Source organism: Diplotaxodon limnothrissa, linkage group LG16 (genome assembly GCF_057381915.1).
Source record: "Diplotaxodon limnothrissa isolate DT_005_m linkage group LG16, D_limnothrissa_male_GT1.1, whole genome shotgun sequence".
NCBI lineage: Eukaryota > Metazoa > Chordata > Actinopteri > Cichliformes > Cichlidae > Diplotaxodon > Diplotaxodon limnothrissa.
The window spans coordinates 12,082,799-12,097,023 of record NC_140611.1 but is presented as its reverse complement, the minus strand read 5'-3'; the positions used below and the strand labels follow the sequence as shown (position 1 = coordinate 12,097,023).

The 14,225-nt window shown below is 40.8% G+C and overlaps 1 protein-coding gene across 1 annotated transcript in view; it reads left to right on the top strand.

The window, feature by feature from the left end:
• Window positions 1-13,580, top strand: part of LOC146615819 (amine oxidase [flavin-containing]-like) — a 55,021-nt gene extending 41,441 nt beyond the window's left edge. The window contains exons 5-16 of the mRNA XM_085375118.1: window positions 3,920-4,024; window positions 4,145-4,236; window positions 5,021-5,162; window positions 6,210-6,359; window positions 7,966-8,125; window positions 8,205-8,301; window positions 9,451-9,504; window positions 9,590-9,647; window positions 9,736-9,833; window positions 10,826-10,937; window positions 11,708-11,770; window positions 12,204-13,580. Of these exons, the coding sequence (XP_085231244.1) occupies window positions 3,920-4,024; window positions 4,145-4,236; window positions 5,021-5,162; window positions 6,210-6,359; window positions 7,966-8,125; window positions 8,205-8,301; window positions 9,451-9,504; window positions 9,590-9,647; window positions 9,736-9,833; window positions 10,826-10,937; window positions 11,708-11,770; window positions 12,204-12,359 (1,287 nt within the window). The 3' untranslated portion in view covers window positions 12,360-13,580. The remainder of the gene's footprint in view (window positions 1-3,919; window positions 4,025-4,144; window positions 4,237-5,020; window positions 5,163-6,209; window positions 6,360-7,965; window positions 8,126-8,204; window positions 8,302-9,450; window positions 9,505-9,589; window positions 9,648-9,735; window positions 9,834-10,825; window positions 10,938-11,707; window positions 11,771-12,203) is intronic.
• The last annotated feature ends 645 nt before the right edge of the window (window positions 13,581-14,225 follow it).

The window sequence follows — 14,225 nt, the reverse complement described above, 5'->3', positions numbered from 1 at the left end:
AAAAGACCCAAATGAAAGGCTCTCAAGCCAGAACTTCCATCCATCCATTCGCTTCCGCTTATCCTTTTCAGGGTCACGGGGTCGCTGGAGCCTATCCCAGCTGTTCAAGGTAGAACTTATTAAGCAGAAAGAAACAACCTATATTAAGGTGAAGTAAAGGAAGTCTTAGAATGCTATAATAATTACAGTGATAAGCAAACTCAAAACTCTAGTAGCTATTCAAATGGGGCCTTTCAGAGAAAATGTCAGGGTTTTGGAAACCATTAGATATTGTAAAACTGTTTGCATTTTATGTTGGCCAATAATGAATGCCCTGCAAGATAGAAATACAAGAAATCTTTAGACTGGCTTCAGAGGTGGTGTTTTGATATGATTTATTATCTTACACCTGAGAACCAATCCCTGCATCGGCAGTTCACAGCAATCAGTCTTTATTACCTATATTTTTATCGTGTGTGTGTTAGTGTTTTACTACACCTTTTTGTTTGTCAGTAGCTTTGAATTACAAAAGAAGAAATTCAAAAGAATAAACTCATAGTTTCACATGGTGACACAAGTCAATAAGACTTTATATGAACAGTAAGCAGTGATCTAACCCATTTGACACCCTCTACATTTCTTCACAGAACAAAAGCTAGAGTAATTGTAAATCAGCATGTGTCCCAAGCCATTGTGTAATTACAGCTAGCTTTCAAGCAAGCCATGTAGCTAATCAGCTTTTCTATGGCAGATTGTAATCCAAAAGGCCAGTACTGCTTTCCCTTATCAGCAAACCACCGCCTAACAGGCAAATGCAGCTCTCAGCACTGGATTCATTAATGAGGGATCACTATCAGAGACGGGGAAACAGACTTTGATTAAATACTGTGCTTGCTTATCAGAGATTGAGAAAGAGTCCGGGATTGTCCCTTGGATCCTGCAGCACTTTGGATGCTGTGCATGTTTGCACGTTCACAAGACCAGTGAGGGAAACGGCCGTACCAGCTGTGTCTGTTTAGCTTGCTTTTAGAGAATGCCAAGTGCTGCACATTCACTAAGAAGCCACCAGCTTGTGAGAGCTGGCAAAAAGCAGAGGGAACAGCCATCTGATACACCAGTTTGTCATTTTTAGACACACTTTGACATATTCAGATATATTATTTGGAGTTGCATTATTTTGCAACCAAATCAAATCTGTTTTTCTGGTGTTTTTTGGCAAATATGAGACGAGCCTTTATATTCTTTTTGGTCAACAGTGGGTTTTGCTATGAAACTCTCCCATCGAGACCATTTTTGCCTTATGTAGTTCTTACTGGATAAATCATGAACACCTTAACTGAGGCAGGTGAGGCCTGCAGTTCTTGAGATGTTGTTCTGGGTGCTTTTGTGACCTCCTGGACGAGTCATTGATGCACTCCTGGAGTCATTTTGGTCACTGGCCACTCCTAGAAAGTTTTCTCAATTTTTGAATAACAGCTCTCCACTTGGTTTAGTCTTAGAAAAGGTTTTCCAGACTGATGGATGTTATTGGCTTTGTCTTTCAGCTGTTTTTTTGCGTTTCTATAGATCAAGGCATGACGTGTTGCTTAGCTTACTTCACTTTGTCAGACAGGTTATATTTAAGTGATTTCTGGATTAGTGTGGCTAGTTGAAAGTGAACTTTTCAAAGGTCAGCTTTCCAAAAAATGTGGCTGATCAAAGTAAATTCACAATTTAACAAGGGAGGGCAACTACTTTTTCAAATAGGACATGGTAGGTTTGTGTAGCTTTTTTCCCTTATTAAATGAAATGATTAGTTAATCTAATCATTTAATAATTTACTAAATTTTAAAACTAAATGTAGTTTAAAAAATAAGAAATCAAGAAGAGCAAACATTTTTCCCAGTACTGTATATTACGTTGGGCAATAAAATATTTATTGATCATAGATGTTTGTTTAGAAGTCAGATAAGAGCGTACAATGTAATTTGGATAAAAGTCTAAGGGCAGTGATTAGCGATTTCTGAGATTAATTGAAATCTTTATCTTTATATGGTTGTAATAAAATCCTCCTACTCTGAAGTACAGTCACCTTTGTCTTCAAGCAGTCTTCGTTTGGTCCTCTGATTGAGGACACTTCCCTGCTCGCTGATGTGGAAACAGATGTTGCCATGCTTCATCTCCCCCTCCTCTTCTCTCCTCCCTCTGTATTCTCTTGGCCGTGGTCACCATGGAGACAGACCTGTTGTTCTGTGCACAGAAGCAGAGACAGTATGCTGCAATGAGACACATCATCATCATCATCCCTCTCTGTCTATCACTGAATTCTGTGTAGCAGTGAAGAACAGACTGTGAATACTAAAAAACAAAGGTGCTGTCACCTTGCAGTCACACACACACACACACACACACACACACACACACACACACACACACACACACACACACACACACACACACACTTTAAAAACAAACAAACAGGTGATCATTTTATTTCAGTAAATGGCTAAATCTAGTAATATCACAAATGATTGTGCAGCTGCTTTTACATGTTTTAAGCAGTGAAAGTCACACAACACTTTGCTGTGCTATTTTTATTCAACAGAAGTCTTCTCTTTCATTGTTTTTGAGGAGTCTGATCTGAGAAATGTGTGAACTTATTATTGATCTAAGGTTCTCAAAGAATGTTCAATTGTTTTCTGTGGCTCTCCAGTGAAAATGACAGAATTTGTTGATACCGAATTTGCCATGCCGTGGGACAGTATGAGAACAATTTGCCTTTCTTTTTTTTTCTTAATTTTGTACATTTTTCCTTTGCAACCGTCCATCTAAATTTCAGAACCCTTGCTATAGATAATATAATTAAAAGTCTTATTTCTTATAATTACCCCTTAGGAAACACTTTATTGTGCTTACCCATGTACTTTTTTATGCTAATCTAACAGATTTGTTTTTTCTTAGCATAATCATACTTTTTGGTGATGCCACTACAGTTGAGTCTTGTAGTTTAAGAGGTTACACATTTCTGTTTCTGTAATATTTATGCATCAATAATGATTTTCAATGATACTGAGAGAGTTTTGCAAGGAGAAAAAAAGAAATATTGCTATATTTGACATTAGACTAGCTCAGTAACGGATTTACCTTTAACTGTGACAAGAAGATTTTAGGGCTACATAACAGCTGGACAGTTACAGCTGCATTGTTGGACAATGAAATGAACAACTAAACACTTTTGATATTTGTTTTGTTTTTTTCCTTTATTACAGTGGTATCACCTTACACAACACAATAAGTTAAGAGAATGTAAATAATAGGAGCCATTATTAATTCAATACAGCTGCAGACAGCTGCAGTGTCTCTGAGCTAGCAGCTCTGTGAGGCTGAGGGAATTTCAACAGTTTGTGTTTAGTGGGACTTGAAATAAATGTCCTTGTCAAGCTAAATGCCATATTACGGGAGAGATTATTTGAGGTTACATCAACACGTAGCTAAGAGACCATTGCTAGAAAGCAACAAAAATTCATCTCTAGTTACAATTGTGTTTTGGAAACCAAAACACAAATAAGTGACCTTGATAGTTTTGAAACCACTGCATCTACCCCTGACTGTCACCTCTGTGTTTGTATGTCTTTGTGTGTGATTGAGAAATGCAGAAATAAACTAGACCAGGCATAAAAATTATGGCTTTAGATTATGGCTACTCTTATCACATTTAATGATTCAGTATCTCTGATTCAGTTGTAAACATTGCACAAGCTATTACTCCACTTTCTCCACCACTCTTCAAACTGCTTTCACGGTCAGTTAGAGGTCAACTGAAACAAATCTTTAATGGCAAATGCTGAAATGTTGTTCTTTGAATGCTGCCATCATTAAGCACAGCTTTTATAAGCAATGGTTATTTGATGATTGAAGAATATTGTTTTGGTGATGATGGCCGCAATCATGTGTCCAACAGGGAAAGTCTTACCCGTTCAAAGGCTCCTTGCCTCCCATGTGGAACCCCATCGCTTTGATGGACTTCAACAACCTCTTTAGAACAATGGATAAGATGGGCGAGGAGGTAAAGCAGTTCTCACTATTAATGAGTATTCTTATTAATAAGCATTCTAGATTGGTTTACTGGACAGGTTGCACACCTGCTACATGCCTGACTCATGCTGAACACCCTCCTGCATTTCAGATTCCCAGAGACGCTCCCTGGAGAGCTCCCCATGCTGAGGAGTGGGACAAGATGACCATGCAGGAACTCTTTGAAAAACTCTGCTGGACCAGGTAACATGTTCAAAATGTTTCCCGTTTGTGCAGAGAATAGGTCTAGCTATTCATCCTGTTATCTCTGAACGTTTATATCCAGGGTAAAGTTGTATTGCTAAATCTAAAGCTAATGCTAAAGTTATAAGCTAATGGTAGCGAGCTCAGTTAGCAAGGTATCTCATAGGGTGCATGGATGCAGCATTCTGCACAATTCCACTCACCAGAGCTGGAAGTAGAATTAACCAAAGAGCACATCATGCTATTTCCAATAAAATGATCTAAAAGGCTCCAACACCACAGTCACAGTTAAGAGGTCCAGTTCAGTGACTCAAACTTGCAGAGGTGGAAATGGTTACAGCTTCCTGTGTCAGCACTAATAAGAATAAGAATTCTCATCCCTGCAAAAACTTTGAAAACGGATGCTGAAGGTTGTAGCTGTTTCATAGAGGTTTTTGGTGGAGAAGCTTCAGTATATGATGCACTGTGAGTGAGAATGTTTTTGATAATCTAATTACTGTGTAAATTTAAAATATGCAGCTTGTAAAAAGTAAATTACATTTTTGTAACAACATAGAAATAACAGTCCTTCACTAATTAAAAGATTGTACCGCTCCTGTGTTTGAATTACTGCTCAAATGTAGATTATGTGCAAGTCTCTGCTGGAAAAGTAGGACAAGCAAGCAGAAATCCCTGACATGGTGATTTATTTGTGCTTTGTTCACACTCTTACAGAATATAAAAATTGTGACTGGGGTACCTGCAGTATTTAAAGACTTCTTACCTTCCATGTAATCCCTCCCAGAACTGCTCGTCGCTTCGCCACACTGTTTGTCAACGTAAACGTGACCTCTGAACCCCACGAGGTGTCGGCTCTCTGGTTCCTCTGGTACGTCAAACAGTGCGGAGGGACAATGAGGATCTTCTCCACCACCAATGGAGGACAGGTATGTCTGCCCAAAATTATACCTACTGATTCAGAACAACAGACTGAAAGAATTCGTTTTTTTATATATCTGTCTGAACAAACAGAATATTCTCTCGGCGTGCCAAGAAGTGGACTTGCGTTCTCTGCCTCTCACACAGATTCATTCAGTGATTCAGAGGAGCAGTGTGAACGTCAGAGGGAGATCCCTCACAGCCCAGTCTCCTTAGTCTGGCCTGAATAAGATGCTGTCCACACAAAAGATGTTTTCTTGGAATACTCAGGGCGTCTTTTCTGCTGCCGTTCCTCAAGCTGAGGGCCTTGTTCCCATAGCCACAAAGGCTTTGGTAAACAAATGACAAACAGTAGTGCAGTCGGCTCCTTCCTGTTTGCTCCACATTTAAAGCTTACACACCTTGTGGATGGTGCATACATAGGGGTGTTTGAAGTATTTACACATAGTCATCTTAAACATATGGATATGCTATTGGTATGCATTGCTTCGAGTGCAGCTGCACTCCTCCTGCAAAACTGCAAATGTGTCTTTAATCAAACAAGACAAGAAGAGGCTCACCTCGTTTCACCGCCCAGGACTGATTCAGGTGTAGCTCGTGCTTTCACAGCGACTGCTTGACAAATTCATCCAAATGCCACAGAGGAATGCACACAATGTGTTTCTGGTCAGGGATGAGAGAGATGTTGACACTAACCACATGGAAATGGTTTTGTGTATCGGAGCTTTGACAGCCCAAACCTCTCTACCTCCTCACTGTCATCTTCATCATTTAACATTTGCTGGCCTGGCTTTATGAACGTGTTTCTTTTGAATTAAGATGCAGAAATTTGTAGTGAAGGAAATGAATGCGGACTGAGGATAACCGGTGTGTATCACCAGGATAAATCGGGGGATTTTATCGGCTTCATTCCAAACTGGGAGTTTATTAGCCTTGCTGAGGGGTACCCAGAGGGGGATCAGAGTCACTTCCACCCAATATAAATAGAAACCAGTGTTGCTGCATCTGCTCTCCCTGTTGGTGCTCACTGAACTCTGCTCTCTTTGTGTCTCAAGGAGAGGAAGTTTGTAGGGGGTGCGAATCAGGTGAGTCAGTGCATGGCGAGGGAGCTGGGAGACCGAGTGAAGCTGCAGTCTCCAGTCTACAGGATCGACCAGACCGGAGACATGGTTGTGGTGGAGACCGTGGACAAGCAGACCTACAAGGTGAGTTGAGTATATCACCAGTATTTCCTTTGAAGTACTATTCTTTAAGGACACTTTTTATGTCTTTCCTTACATATTCTGCTTTAGTCAGAAATATAATATTGAGCTGGAAATGAGCATTTGAAGTCGATTAATGTTTATTAACTGTATCTAGCACCAGATGATCTCAGAGATTACAACAAGATGGAGAGAAACCTAAGTATTCCACCTTTGAGCAGATCTTGGCCACAGTGAGAATAAAGTAAAGAGAGGAAAATAGAGGAAATGCGCTCAGGGAATCTCTGACCACAGAACAGTTTCCACTTTGCCTCAGTCTGTTTAAAATGAGCTTTGGCCCAGAAATGATGGCGGTGTTTCACCATCATGTTCACATGATAGAGCTTTAACCTGTATTTGTGAACAGTACAGTGTTCATAGACAGTGATTTCCAGAAGTGTTCCCGAGCCCTCCCAGTGATTTCATGACAATCATGCCTGCTTTAGTGCAGTGATGCAGCAGGGCCCAAAGGTCACGGGCATCCATTATTGATTTTCAGCCTTATCCTTTGCACACAGAAATTCCTCCAGATTCTTGGAATGTTTTGATGATATTATTCTTTTCAGTTTGATGTTGAGGAACATTTTTCTGAAATTGCTCCACAGTTTGTAGACACAGTTTTGGGGGTTTTTGCAGAGCATCTCTGAGATGCTCTTTTTATCGCTGGTCGTGTCACTTTGAGACATGTCACTGCCATCAAATTCAAAGTGAGCTTTTTGTTTCTGTAAATGATAATAGTAGATTTCTGATATTTTTCTGTATAAGTGAATAAAAGATGGCTTTCTGAGATCGGCAAGTCACTGCATTCTGTTTTCATTTACAGTTTACACAATGTTACAACTTTCTGAAACTGGGTTTGTAGACACAATTGATTAGTTCAGTCCAGTGGTTCCCAACCTTCTAATGGCCCACAAAACAAATAGTCAGAATGACTTTGCTTATATGGATACATCACCGTTAACGAGCTGATAAGATAATGAATAATGACGCTGCTCTTATGTTTCAGTAGATTGTGAATGCAGGACTTTCCTTTTCCTGTTTTCCTGTTACTGCAGCCATGTTTCAAATAACTGTTATAGTGTTTGTTTGATTTTATTATGTATTAGGAAATGAAACAGATACTATATTTATACACTAGGTAATGTGAGATAATGCAGTCTGAATATGAAACATCCATGTATCTGTAAAACAGTAACTGCTTCACAGTGTTACTCACAAACTTCACTGGCACTGCTGCTCTTTGGCTGCCATCTACTGGCTGCTTGGAAAAAAGCAGTTAAAATGTACATGATCTGTGTTACTTTGTTGATTAGGTTGAATGTTTTCATTTATGGTCAGATGTTCCATTGTAATGAATTATGGGACAGCATTTTCTCCCCTCTTTTCATAAAGGATAGTCCAGTGTATCCTATATTAAAGGAAGCACTGAAGCCTCTTTCCTTAGTATTTGGAGAATTGCAACATCTCTTACTATGGCTGATGACTACCATGCAGATACTTCTGGGTCACATCTTTCAGTTATAAACAGACTATTGGTACGCACTGTGTACTGTCTCTGTCTCTGTGTTAGGCCAAGTATGTGATCGTGGCCACACCACCTGCTTTGAATCTGAAGATGCACTTCAACCCTGAGCTGCCCCCGCTGAGGAACCAGCTGATCAACCGTGTTCCCATGGGCTCTGTCATAAAGTGCATGGTCTACTACAGAGAGAACTTCTGGAGGAAAAAGGGTACGCAGGAAGTGAAAACACAGAGAGAGCGAATGCTGTTCAAGATGATGCCATTTCTAACGTTTTATTGTGTTACCAGGTTACTGCGGCAGCATGGTGATAGAGGAGGAGGGCGCTCCCATCGGTCTCACCCTGGATGACACAAAGCCTGATGGGACTGTACCTTGTATTATGGGGTTGGTACAGAGCTTCAAACAGTTCTCTGTAATTGTGTATATTTTGTATTATGATTAGGGATGGGTATCGTTTAGGTTTTATCCGATACCAGTACCAAACCGGTACTTTTGAAACGGTGCCGGTGCTTAAACGGTGCTCGAACCGGTGCTTAAAGAATGAAGAACACACACTTTGTCCAAAAACCTCTCATGTTTAGCTGTTTCCCTCTTTTTCTTTGGTCATTTTAGCCTTTTTGGCCAGGGTGAAGGGAGTATCTGCCATCAAACAAGAAGACAGCCTCATGTAACTACGACGGTGTTTGCTAGTTCACCTTAAATGCGTTAATGTAATAACGTGGTTAGCCTACTCAACGTAAATTACACATGAACAACATTAAGCTACTCACGCAGAGAAGAACGGCTGCTGCTGCCATCATTATCCGTCATCATTTCTGCTACACTGGCAGGGCTAGGGGCCAGGACTCTCCTCTTCGGGTTCTTGGGGGATGTTGCTAACTCCGGGTCCGATAACAACCCGCAGTAGATGTGCTCGGTGTGAGGTCTCGCAGCAAGCTATCAAATACGGCGCATTTCTCGACTTTAAAAAAATGCTATGCGTCGCCAGGTGTTTCATCAGATTCGAGGTGTTACCTCCTTTGCACAGTATCACCTTAAAGCACTTGTTGCAGGCTGCTGAGTTTGCATCTTTTGCTGTGAAGTACAGCCAGACTTTTGACCGCTTCGCCTTGGGCATTTTAATCTGTAGCTCTGCTCTAAAAGAACGTACGTACCTGGGCCCGCCTACTACGCTTGGAAAGGTAAAATGATTGGCTAGAATCCAAAGTGTATCACATCTCAGGGGAAATAAAGCACCGAAATGCTAAGTGATATCAGCAGCCCCAAAGAAGTATACAATGCTGCACCATGCTTTAGTCAGGTTGAAATACACATTTCGTTCACTAGTGATTATCAGAGGGTTACTGACTGGCCTGTAGGCTTGTGTCTCAGCTTTACCATCTGACTCTGACCTAGTATTCTCGCATGAGCTCCTACAAGAATTTCCATACAGTGTAGGACTTGTGCTTGAATGGAGCTAAACACAAGTGATAAAGTCATCCAACCAGCCACACATGCTCATGTAGTGTTTTCTCTTTTCACTCTCCCCCCCAGATTCATCCTTGCCCACAAGTGCAGAAAGCTCTCAAGCCTGTCCAAGGAAGAAAGGTAGACACCAGTGGACAGAGATGGAAAAAAACTCTCACGAGCTGTGAGATCAGTTTAATCCCAACTCCTGTGTTGTTGTGTTTAGGTTGAGGAGGATCTGTGAGATCTACTCCAAAGTGCTGGGCACAGATGAGGCTTTGCATGTGAGTTTGGGTGCAGAGTGGTACACAGTCATGTGGATACTGTGGAATCACTTGACTGACTGCTCATGTGCCTGCTTGTTTCCTGCAGCCGGTGCACTATGAGGAGAAGAACTGGTGTGAAGAGGAGTACTCTGGAGGCTGCTACACAGCCTATTTCCCCCCAGGAATCCTTACTCAGTTTGGCAGGTGAGTCTCTCTCACACGTGTACACACACAAAAAAATAAACATAAATATGAAAGTGTGATCTTTTCATTTCAATTAACTTAATTTATTTGAATGTGTCAGCTCCTGGATATTAATGGCTAATGTATGTTTCAGCAGGATTTGTGATTATTTCTGCAAATTAGCGTCACTTCTCCTCCATGAAATGAACCTGCCTTCCTGTGCACGGTTTCAGAGGGGACTCACTGAGATCACAACACTTTGTGTTGTATTATTATGTTTACCACACAAGCAATACTGTGAACTCATATTTCATCTGAATGGTGTTATTGCAGTGTTTTTTGCGGCATTTCATGGGTTTTATTGGAGTGTGAACAAATGAATGCATTTTCAGTACAGCAGGACATGTCCCCAGGATTTGCCCATTTGCTCTATAGCTGTACACACACATAAAACACAATCCAGTGTGTCTGATGCATTGCAGCTGCTTTCATTTATTAGTCGAAGCTGCTTGTTGTACAGATCCTGGTGCATATGTTCACTATTAGAGTTTTGTTAACCTCCATATGAAAAACTGAAACTCCTTGTTAATCGTCATGTGAACCATATTTCATGTCTAAATGTCCTCACCAGATGTGCAAATGTGTTCTCACTCACAATGAAAAGTAAGCTGGAGTTGGAAACCTAACATTGTGCTTTTTTATACAGAGTAACTGTTTCACATACCGGGTGGCCCTGCAAGAAATAGAGTTAAAGAAAAAGTCCTTTCTTTGGTTCTTTTACGTTGAGCACAGTGGGGGTGGGAAGATTAATCCAAAGGAAATTCACTTTGTGTTATATAATCCCATATTGCACTTATTCAGGTGAGATTATATTCTTAAATGAAGTGAATGCATGCTAAAGCTCAATGGTCAGTACAATGCTGGTGCATACATTAAAAATAAAACGTGTTTAAAACCTGTAAACCAGTTTAACCTCTGAAGCCTCTCCTGTTTCTCTCTTTTTTGCTCTTCAGAGTGCTGAGAGAGCCGGTGGGCAAGTTGTACTTTGCAGGCACAGAGACGGCCACCGAATGGAGTGGCTACATGGAGGGGGCCGTACAAGCTGGAGAGAGAGCAGCCAGAGAGGTCAGAGAGCATTTAAGTACCTGCTTTTCACTGCTACGTGTTAGCAAATACCAGTTCTTACCAGTTTAAACACCCTTAGAGGCAGGTTACTTATATATACCAGGTAGAAACCACTTAAATCATGCAGCTGGCACACCTATTAGTCACACCTCAGCCTGCTCCTGGTGTTGTGGATGCTCAGCCAGCAGTGCTGGGGGTCAGCTGATATCAAATCATGACATCCTCGCCTTTTCTCCCCTCTCATTTATGTCTGAGCACAGCTGACTGAAACAAACCATAGAATCAAAATGGTCCTCCCCACTCAGTCTTCTAAATCTCTCTTTAAGACACTCGCCTGCTGCTTGCACTTTATGTCCTTCTTCCAAGGCATTAACATTAGGTTTGGTTTCCTAAGATACTCCCCCATGTGTTCATGTTCCTCCATGTTTCTTAGCTCTGGCTCTGCTGCAGAGTAGGTCAGTTACAGTAAAGGCCAGTCAAGCCTGAGTAGATTATCTGAGTGCATTAAACATAAACATACACTTATTCTTCTTTTTATTACTTAAGTTAAGTTGCTGTGTCGTGTCGTGTTGTATGTAGTGCCAACGTGGGACAGTTCCCCAATTTCATTGTGCTATTGTACTATGTATGACTGTGCAATGATAATAAAGAGTTATCTTATTAACATCACCCAAACTCAAAAATGTGTATCATGTTTAAAATTTAGACTGTTAGACTGTATTTTGATCCTTTTGAAGTCTTTGACTGACACCACCAATGTCTTTTCGCAGGTCATGTGTGCGATGGGTAAACTCCAACCTAATCAGATCTGGCAACCTGAGCCTGAGAACGATGTAAGAGAAGTCCTTATGCACCAAATTACAAGTTGGCCTTTGATTAAAAAAATGAACAATCAGTGGAGAAACACTCTGAAGTCTCTCGTCATGAATCCAAAACACTTTTTACCATAAATGACACTGTGAAAAAGATCATCTTGTAATAAATGAGAAAAAAACTACCAGGCAAGACCATAATGTTTCTTGGGGTTGTAAACCAAGAGAGGTCATTTTCTCCCTCGCTTTCTATACAATCATTTTCAAGCAGAAGAGTTGCCCCCTGCTGGTCATGTAAAAAAATGCAGGTTTAAGACACCTTTGCATTGTTTACACATTTTGGACCCAAGATTACATAAGTTGTATATTGCCAAATCATCTATCAAGTATCTAGTTAATATCATGCACATGAAAAAGGCAGATATCTGATATCATCATTCCCTCTGTCCTGCAGGAAATCCGGGCACTCCCGTTTGTTACCACCTTCTGGGAGAGAAACCTGCCTTCGGTTGATGGTTTCCTCAAATTCTTAGGAGTCTCCACATTCCTGTCTGCTGCCGCCACAGCTGGCTTGGTGGCCTACAAGAAGGGCATCATCCCCCGGAGTTAAACCACCCTGTCGTCTCACTCCTCCACATCTCAAGGGAACACGTCTCAATAGACACTTGTGTACTTCTAGTGCTTTATGGGCCCAAACTACAGAGTAGTGACCTACATAGGGTATACATTGTTTTTTGAGAAACACCGTGATGTGAGAAGGACTGCTCAGCTCATGCAAAAACACTAACACACTGTTACTCTGTCCACAAACGAAAGAGAGAATGAAGCAGGTGAGAAGGGCTGACTGAAAGGTGTTTGAGAGGAGGGACGAAAGCCTAACTTCAGTTTAAAACATGCAGACTCAGATTGTGAAACCAATGAAGGAAAAAAGATCAGAATCAGTTCGTAAGGGGAAACCTTCTCTGTCACTATTACTATCCCATACAATGCCAATGAAATCCACTGTGTCGATTATATGTGAGTTTATAAAAGTCGCCATGCTTACTGTGTGTATGAGCCTCGTCTGTGTCGCATGCTTCGGTGAGCATGCGTTCGTGAGCGTGTGGTCATCAAAGTTTCTGTACAAAGTTGCGAGCGCGTGTGCATGAGTTTCCACTGTGTGTCTAATTACCGCTGCCTATTTTAGGTGCCAATTTATTCTGGCCAAGCAGCCGTAGCTGTTTGACGAAATCCAGTGACTTCAGAAGAGAAAAGAGTCAGTATAGTGACACTGTCCACATAGAAAATCAGAGAGGAGGTTCAAGGACAAGTGGGGCTTTTTCTGTCAGCAAATCCCATGAAAACACAAATGAATAGTGAATTTTAGCATTGTCTTTGTAGCTAAAGCCAGATGTGAGTCGCAACCCTAAAGTGAGTTGGTACCGCGTGAAATGGGTTTTGTTGTTTCTCTTAAATTTAAATTTTATTTACATCCCAAAGCCCAAATTATGTGCCCTAATATGAATCCTAATATGTAGCCTAATAATGTCATATTAGGGCACCAAATGTGTATTATTCCCAATGAGCGATCTGTGCAGTTGAAGGCTGGCTCCAAAAGCAGGTAATTCCTCACAGACTCCTATGTTAAGATGTCTAGGTTTCCACCTGAAAAGGCATCTTTAAAGCCTGGGGCAGTCTTTGTAGCTAATTGTCTCCTTCATGGTGACTCCTTTCATATAAATCCTCTGTTTAAACTATAGTAAGTCTTAGGTATCAGCAAACACGGGCTACCAAATATGGCCACCAAAAATTAAGACGGTGCCAGTCTAAGTACTGAACCCATAAATTTAATTGGTAATCCATAAACTAATGGTGACAATAATGATTATTATAAATAATTATTAAACACTTCTCAGTTATAGTTACTTGTTGTTTTAACTCTTTACCCGCTTGTATAAATCGACCAGGAGTGACCTTGAATGCTTCAGGCTTATAGAACAAAACGACTGGTGTGCATCATAAGTTAGTGCGGGTGATCTCTCCCTGTGCAACTAGACTTAGAAAAACCCAGAAACTGTTCTGATTGTCTTCAAACCACAACTTTATTGATATATGCTGAGGTGTCAAAACTCATCATCAAGGCTACAAAGGGGATGTCGTCAGTGTCTCTTTATGGAGTAAAGAGTTAAAGTTTATCCAGACTGAACACAGAGCAGGTACAGATGTTCAACAAATAGTTATGTTTTCTATATTTTTAATCTTCAAGTATACCAAATTTTTCATATCCATAGATAAAAGTGTGCACGTTTTATTAATAAAAGCTCAGAAGTGGGGCTAGAAGGTGAATGCAGCTTAGCTTTTTGTGACTTCTCAAACAATCTAGTTTTTTCCTGTAGTTTCTCTTCAACAGGAACTCTAGGCTCACGTACATAAGCCAGGAAGTGGTAAGACAGACCAGTTCACTGTTAGAATTTGTGGGATTTGTTGACAGACAAAA